Consider the following 8,431-nt stretch of genomic DNA (forward strand, 5'->3'; position numbering starts at 1 on the left):
GGACAAAACAACCTGATCAGTGCGATCACTGTGATCGGAGGAGATCAGAAGGGAAGTTATTAAAGCCCTGTTTGTGTCTGTTATGGTGGATGAGACGACAGACACGAGGACCGCAGCGCAGCTCGCTCTGGTTCTGCGTTATGTGACGGACACAGGTGCCGAGGAGCGGCGTGTCAGGTTTGAAGATGTTACCAGTGGAAAGCGTCTCATCGTCTGATTTTTAGTGGAAAATGAATGTCTGGGTAAAGTTGTGGCACAGTTTTGTCTGGCACGGGTAAAGGAGTTCCATGACACTGTTTAGCGGGAGAGAAGCCGATACAAGGAAATCTACGAGGCCCCTGAACGCACCGCGGGCGCTCCGAGCTCACGAAGAGGTGCAGCGCAAAATCCTCGCGCGCACTACCGACAATATTATTTTACAGACACAGACCAGATTTCAAAATCACAAAAACTGATGTTTGTCTCCCTCCTGGACCACAAGAGGCTTCAGGAATACCAGAACATTTCCCGCATGCAGCCTTTTCCAGCTTATCACAGCCACGGAACACTTTCCATCTGTGAAACGCACGGATTCTGCACGACAGAGTGATTGAAATCTTCTTGAGGATAGAAAGGATGGATTTTGTGTTTAAATAATCTGGATTTTTGGTGAGTAAAATTTTACTATATCCCTACATAATATTGAAATTTTATCAGGTTATTTTTTATGCTTTTGGTGTGTGTGTGGCAGTTGTACCTGCAGTAGAAGTTTTATTGCCATAAAATAGTTAATGAGGGTTGGATTGATTCAGATGGAGCACTACTGAAGGCCTAGGTGTAAAATGCACGGCCCGCCACTGCAACTAAGTCATTCTAAAAATACTAACAAATAAAAAACAAAGTCTTGAATGATACCTAAATAGCGTGACGGAAAGACGTCATTCCTGTTATGCTGTTTTAGTGAAAGCATGAGTAAAGGAATTAACTGAAATTGGTTGGATATGAGCAAATATTAATTTGTGTTTAATTAGCTTAATGTACAAATGTAGTTTGAATGAACTAAGCCTTAAAAGTTCAGGCTAACAATCATGGTGAATGCAAGCCATAATTTGGCGTGATGAATAAAAGTGGTTTAATATGAAAGCAGTTTTAACTTTAGATGAGTGTTAGACTGAAAAATTCTCCGAATTACCTGTGTGGGATTTACCCAGCCACCGCTAAATTGCACCCCCTCTTGCATTTTTTTGACTTGGTATGTTCCACAGTGCACAGTGACTGCAAGGAGATGAGGGCGCCAGTTTGAGCTTCGACCAGTAGAGGGCGCTGTTTGACAGTTACATTCACCTTCAAACAACGAGAAGAGACGTGCTCCGCTACGGACCCCCTGACCTCTCATGGGTAAAAAAAAAAAAATCCGTTCCCACGGATTATTAGCTTGTTCCCACGAGCGTTCGAACGAAATAATTAATTTTTTCGAACGAGATCTTTAAAATAAAGACAATAATAAAAAGGGCCTCGTGCGGTGAAAATCGTGATTTTTCTTAAACTACCATAAAACATTAGTATTTATGTCACAAATGAACCCCCGTATAATTATTTTGTCACCCGCGGCCCCGTGCACTCTCTTCAAGCGTTCAAAGATAGCGCGGTCGCTCAGATTTTGTGCAGCCACCGATAAGTAGGTCATAGGTCGTGTGACGTCAGTACAGGAACATCCAGCTAGATCCGCTAGTGTTGTGATGACTTTCTGGGCATGGAATTACTTAACATAATAGAATTTGGACTGCCGTGGATTTGGGGATTCGAACGACATAATGGTGAATAGGAGTGTGGTATTTGGGTGCAGTAATGTGCCGAAGAAGTGGGTCTCCCTTCATGAATTTACCGTTTCAATAAAGGAGAGGGGTGCTCCCCGGTCAGGGGGAGGCTTTGAGCCCCCCCCGGCCCTCCGGAGGAGGAACACAGGGGGTGTGCGGGCACCTGGCGGGCGCGCACCGGACGGCCAGGGTGAGGCCGCCACGCCGCGCTGAGGGGGGTTTGCTGTTCCGAGGCCCGGGGGGCATGGGGGGGTGATGTGGGTTCACCGGACGATTGTCTGGCGCCGGCAGCCGAGCCCGCACGAAGGGTTTATACTCCCTCCCGGGGTCGTGGAAAGAGGACCCGCGCAGGGGTTGGTTGGGCGCGGGCGAGGGAGGCCGAGAGGGCAGCGGGGGAGCGAGCCCACCCGTCGCCGCAGCAGCAGACCCGGGTGGGGGGGCTCCGTCCGCCTCGGCCCTGGAGGAGGACGACAAAGTACGCTCCGCGGCAGCGGCGGCGCCTTTCCTTTTCCGGTAATGATCCTTCCGCAGGTTCACCTACGGAAACCTTGTTACACTTTTACTTCCTCTAAATAGTCAAGTTTGATCGTCTTCTCCCCACCATCGCTGTATGAGCTTTCACCATCGTCATCCGAAGCCCCTGTATCCTCAGATAAGGAAACCTCCGGTTCAAACTGGTAGGGCTGTACACCCTCCAAACCTGTGTCGTTAAATTTTCGTGTTTGATGAAGGCTCATCACCTTCATCCAAAGAAATTTCCGCTAAATCGTGGTCTATGTCGCTTCTCAAACCGTCCGCCATTGTTGTTTACACTCTGGGATCCCTGAAGTGACGTCACGCGCAGCCCCCGCCCATCACCACCTATCACCCAAATTTAAAGCTGTGCACGACCATAAAATGATCAATAAAATCGCGCTGGATCATTTTAAGCGAATATTTTTATCAGATTTGTTTTCCAACTTCCATTGACTTTCTAAATTTAAAAAAAAATTTGCCACTGCACGAGGCCTTTAAAGAGTAGTGATGCAAATTATGATTCCTTTTACTGACTCGAGTTTTAATGAGTCACTCACCAAAGAGAATCAAATCATTTGAGTCATTTGAGTCACTGAGTCACATACCCAGAGAGTGCAAAGTAAAACATGTTAGGTCCAAATTCATATGACTAAATTAATTATGAAAAAATGAAAACTAATCATTGCATTGTGGGAAAGAAAAAAAATAATTATTTAAAATAAAAAAAAAAAAAACATTAATTTGTATGTTTTAATAACTACAATTAGATTTCTGGAAAAAAAGGAAATAAATAAAATGCAAACAAGAGAAAATATTGTTATAAGCTAAATAAAGAGCAGAAATCAACTGAGTTTCTATGAGTTTCGTAGTTTTATTACATTATTGGAGAAATTAAATTGGCAAGTTTGATAACAAGGTCAGTTTTTAAAAAGTGGTGGAATTGATTAATAATATTTTATTTGCTTTGCAAGACATAAAATGAAAAAATGAATTTAATAATATGGCAGCAGACCATCAGAGCAAAGCAGCAGCTGAGCAGAGGAAGCAGCTCCTCCCGGTGTAGGTAGCAGATGTGCTCGGCCTGTCAGATCGGCTCGGGGGCTTGCGACTAGTGATGACGTCACACAACTGTAACAAACGAGTTGGCTAATTTGCTGTTTTTCTGTACTGAAACTGACGTTTACAATAAAGTTTAATTTTTTAAAAAGAAAAGAAAAAGTGTTGAGATCTGCTCCAGCTATTATTTATTATTTTGGCCCTCAGTGTTTGTGTAACGCAGCAGAACGTGAGCTGCCTATTCTAGCGGAACTTCATCCGGTCCGTGCGACCAGTTCAACATTTTTTTTTTTTTTTTTTTATTGTCCAATTCAACATTGGCAGGATGTATTTAAAAAAAAAAAACTTTTTTTTTTATGTGTGACCAACAACAAGCTAGCATGCTACTCACTAGCACCCACTTTACCTCAAACTTCATGCTTCCCAGCCTGATTTCTCTCTATTAAAATAACGATCTTTATCCTGTGATGATTCCTCTCTATCGGATTATTTCGTTGTCGACGTTTTTGCGGCTGATTGCAAATATTCCTTCTCCTTTTGTGATTCTTAACGTATTTGTTCGGACCTCCTCGGTTCTTTACTCGGGATGAATCCGTGCATTGTTATGGCGGAAGTGTCTGTGTAATTCCCCGTGTGACAGTGGACTAATAGTCCGGACCACTCAGAATCTTACACGTCATCTATGCGCCAGCCCCCGAGCCGATCTGACAGGCCGAGCACATCTGCTACCTACACCGGTCAAACAGGCTGATAAGCTAAGCTAAGCTAAAGCTCCAGCATAATGGATTCCTACAAGCTTCAGAACAAAGCCGAGCTGCTGAGAGATTCTTTCAAACGATTCACCTCGAAACGAGGCGAACTGCTCTCTGATTGGTCAGAGATATGAGTCCTGACTCAATTCAGTCTGAAATGAGTTCTCTTCAGTGAGCTCTGAGTCCTGAACGAATCATAGCTGCTCCTTCATGAGTCCTGACTCGTGATTCAGCTCGGAGCGAGGCGCTGTTCGGGTGTCCGGTGAGCTCTGAGTTATGAATCATGAGTCATCGCTCATTTGATTCAGCTCGAAACGAGGTGAAACAAATGACTCATATGAGTCCTGACTCGAACACGCCCATGTGATTCAGCCCAGACTCTTTTTCCTCAAAGACGTTTTTTCCTGAAATGAAAATGCTCTGAATCTCACTCATCTTCCCGCTTAGACTCCATTTCCATTCACAGTCCTTTCTCCACAGAAGCAGTGACATGGAAAACGTTGTCTGCCCTCTAGTGGTGAAATTAAAACACTGCACCATTTACACCTGGGTGTAATTACAATTCTTTCCTGCAGATGTCGCCAGAAACCACGAAACAAAAAATATTTTTTTCAAAGCGATGTACAGCTGGTTAATATTTATTGAGGGCCACCAAAACTCTGAGAACCCCTGGTTTATGTAGAACTGCAGCCTCTGATGACACTTTGATGTTGGTGGACTCCAGAGACACCAGCAGCTTCAAATATGTGCTTGCTGCTTTCTTTGTTATGGTATTTTAGCAGCTGCTCTCTTAATCTGATGGATTTTTCTGCAGAAACCTTCCTCATTCTGCTTCGATCTGGACCAGCCAGTGTCTGAATCAGGCACAGCAGAGATCATTTTTCTTTCTCATATTGATTAAAAATTTTGGTCTGCTTAATAATGTGGAACGTCCTTCTTTAGTAATTTTTCCTTTCATTTAACTCACCTGGAAAACTAATGATCACAGATTGACGTCAGCGATCCAAAGAGCCCAGAGACACAAAATCATCCATGAGTTTCATTGAAATATAGAGAATTTTGCCTTTTTGACACTTAAATACAACTTAAATCATAATTTGGAGCACACGGTACATCACTCACTGTTTGGATCCGAGTCTTTATTGAGTAAAAAGACAGAAAACAATCAGAGTTACAACAGATTATTCAAAGTCCAGTAAAAACAGGCACTTAGCTTTTTCACTTTCATGAAGACATTTGGACTAAACTGCAGCAGAAAACAGACTGGACTGCTCGGTTAATCCTGCTTGATGAATCTTAAGTGCTGCATTCAAAGACCTCTGGATGAGCAGAAACGCCGAGGTCAGAGTTCACTCTAAGCCTTCTTCTTTTTGAGAATCTCCAGATAAGTGCGCAGAGACTTCTGGATGGAATCCTTGGTGATGAAGTTGACAAAGTTCTGGATGTCAGCTTCTCTGTTGGACGCGAGTCTGTCGATGGTGGGCTTCCTCATCATGGACTTGGTGATCTGCCGGGCGTGGTCTGTGAAGGGAGCCACCAGTCAGATCAGAGCTCAGAGGAAAGAGGAAGGAGTTTGTCTTCATCGACCGGTGAGGCAGGACTGTTTTACAGTTCTGTTTCACAAATAAAATGACTAAAAAAAAGAAGACTGCACCTCCTCCTCTTCTTGGAGCTTCAGATGTTTGATTATGATCTTAAAAGTAAAGTTTTTAGAGGTGAATAGTTGGTTAGAGCTGCTAACATGTTGATCAATGCTCTGAATATTTAACCACGTTTGCACAAACGCTCTTTGAATTACCGTAATTCCTAAACGGTTTTCTCTATTTGAACAACAGTTTCTGAAAGCTGAGACACGGAACTATCGTGTCATTACGGTAATCTCACCTGGAAGCTCACAAGGAGCTCCTTTGTTTACTGGTAAGAAAGACGGAGCGGTGGAGAGAAGCAGAGAGCGGAGTTTCAAAGAGTTTTTATGGCAAAATTAAAAATAAAAAAAAAAAAAAGTCTAACAGACAACCATGCTGGGAAATAAAACCTCGATGGAGGTTCAGGGAACATTTTGAGCCGAAGGAGTCACGGAGGGAGTCATTTTTGGCTAGAAAAGGTAACATTTCTGGAGCTAGATCTCCTGTTTTTTTTGTTTTTAAAGAAATCAAGCACTTCTAGCTAGATTTTACTCTGAAACACAAACTGTGTGAAAAGGAATATCATTCAAATTAAAGTTAGCCTTTTTTTTACTCATAAATTATAAGTAATTTTATAAAATAAGCATATATTTACATTTGTTCGGGAAACAAATATCACAATAAAGGAAAACTATTTCTCTTTAAGTTTCCTCTGAGCTGGAGCTGATGACGCTGGAAGACCAAAGAAGAGAAGACGTGAGGATGCTGGAGGTTCTGGTGATGCGGTCAGGCACCAAACCTGCTCAGAACATCAACAACAGTGGAAGAAAGATACAGAACCTGATGGAGACCCTCATCTACAGAGGTTCATCCCAGATGTCCAACCATCTCTAATGCAGGAAACCATCAGCAGGTGAAATCTTTTTCCACTGATGCTACACGATCTGCATCAATAACTCTCCATGGAGGTTCGGGACTTGTGACCGTCACTGGCAGCATCACCAAAACCTTTGAGGAGCCAAAGAGGACAGAACTGCCCTGTGTGACCAAAAACGCCTGGAGATATTTTATTTTTTATACCTTTTTTGCACATTTAGAGAGAAAGATACAGAAATTTTGTTGTTTATTGTTTGATACTGGACAAATTTAAACTTTTAAAACCTGTTGTTTATGTTCATTTTCACTGTTTTTCCTCACTAAAAACTCTAAAAATCACATTTTGATTTAGTGTTTTTTTACATTTTAAATTGTTCTAACACTATTATGAAATAGAATAGATTGTAAAATTCAATGACTTCTGGAAAAAGGGGCAAAAGCGCACATTTGTAGGACATTCTGACCCTTTCATAGTCAAAATGATCAGAAAAGTCCAAGTTTAAGGGGTTAAACTGTGTTGATTTAATGGGTGAAACTCAAATGATTCAAACCAGAATTTAAACTAGAATCTCCCAAATATGAATGTAAAAGTCTCTCTTGATACAAGTGAAGATTTTGGAGAAGCAGTACCTGGGATGGCCAGCCACCTGGTCATGGTCTGTGTGGCGGTGCTGAGGATCTGGTCTTCAGGAACCAGCTGGTCCACCAGCCCCACCTTCAGGGCCTCTGAGGGGCTGTAGAGCAGCCCGAGCTGCAGCGCCATCTCCGTGGTCCTGTGGCCCACCGTGTTGGCCATGGTATCTTTGAACCTGCAGAACCCGCAGTGATTATTTCCTGAAGAGGCGTTTGCATTTTCATCCAAGACTCAACAGTCCTGTTACTATTTTTACCAAAACGGTGCAACGATGCCGAGCAGCGTCTCGTTCAGACCGATGGTGTAGCGGGGCTGATCCGCCATGATCCTGTAGTCGCAGGTCAGAGCCATCAGACACCCCCCTGCAGGACTGGAGCCCTGTGGAAGAGGGGAGGGGTCAAACGGGCTCTATGGGCGGAGGAGGAGGCAGCTCCACACCTACATTGATGGCTGCTATGGTGATCATGTCGGAGCTGTACAGCTTCAGCCACATCTCCTGCACGGCCTTCCAGAACTCGCCGCAGCGCTCCGGACTCTTCCCGTACATCTCGAGGATGTCCAGCCCGGCGGAGAAGACCTTAGGCTGGTTCTGGATCACAGCCGACCACAGAAAGCACCGGAAGTACGTTAGCGTTTAAGAAAACAGTCAGAAAAATATATGAGAGTCTCAAGATTATAGAAAAAAAGTAAAACATTTGTACAAAAACAAAGTCAGATCATTTCATGACCAAATATATTTTACAAAATTATGAAAAAAAGCCTAAATTTAATAAAAAATTAAGTTGAAAAATGAGAAAAAAATGTAATTGTAATAAAAGCTATAACATTTTGTGAAAGAACTTAATTTAACAAGAATAAAATCGTAATATTGCAAAAAAAAGTCAAAATAATGAGACAAAGGTAAAACATTATGAAAATATTGTTGCAAAATGTTGAGATTTAATTAAATTTGACGAGAATAAAGTTATAATAGAATTTTTTTTTTAAGATTTACGAGAATAAAGCCACAAAGCTTTGACAAAGGTCAAAGGTTAATGCGTATAGTAATGAAATTATGACACAAAGTAAAAAATGTACAAGGATAAAGTCATATTATTAGAACATTATTTTACAAGAATAGTCAAAGTTATGAGACAAAAGTCAACATTAAACTAAATTATAAAAAAATAAAATTGT

The 8,431-nt window shown here is 42.2% G+C and overlaps 1 protein-coding gene across 1 annotated transcript in view; it reads right to left on the reverse strand.

Annotated features, from left to right (window-relative positions):
• Positions 1-5,238: 5,238 nt before the first annotated feature.
• The window catches only part of eci1 (enoyl-CoA delta isomerase 1), a 10,899-nt gene continuing 7,706 nt past the window's right edge, over positions 5,239-8,431 (reverse strand). The window contains exons 4-7 of the mRNA XM_024291824.2: positions 7,698-7,844; positions 7,512-7,633; positions 7,252-7,430; positions 5,239-5,641 (exon numbers count right to left, since the gene is read on the reverse strand). Coding sequence (XP_024147592.1) covers positions 5,475-5,641; positions 7,252-7,430; positions 7,512-7,633; positions 7,698-7,844 — 615 coding nt within the window. The 3' untranslated portion in view covers positions 5,239-5,474. The remainder of the gene's footprint in view (positions 5,642-7,251; positions 7,431-7,511; positions 7,634-7,697; positions 7,845-8,431) is intronic.

This window comes from Oryzias melastigma, linkage group LG24 (genome assembly GCF_002922805.2).
Source record: "Oryzias melastigma strain HK-1 linkage group LG24, ASM292280v2, whole genome shotgun sequence".
NCBI lineage: Eukaryota > Metazoa > Chordata > Actinopteri > Beloniformes > Adrianichthyidae > Oryzias > Oryzias melastigma.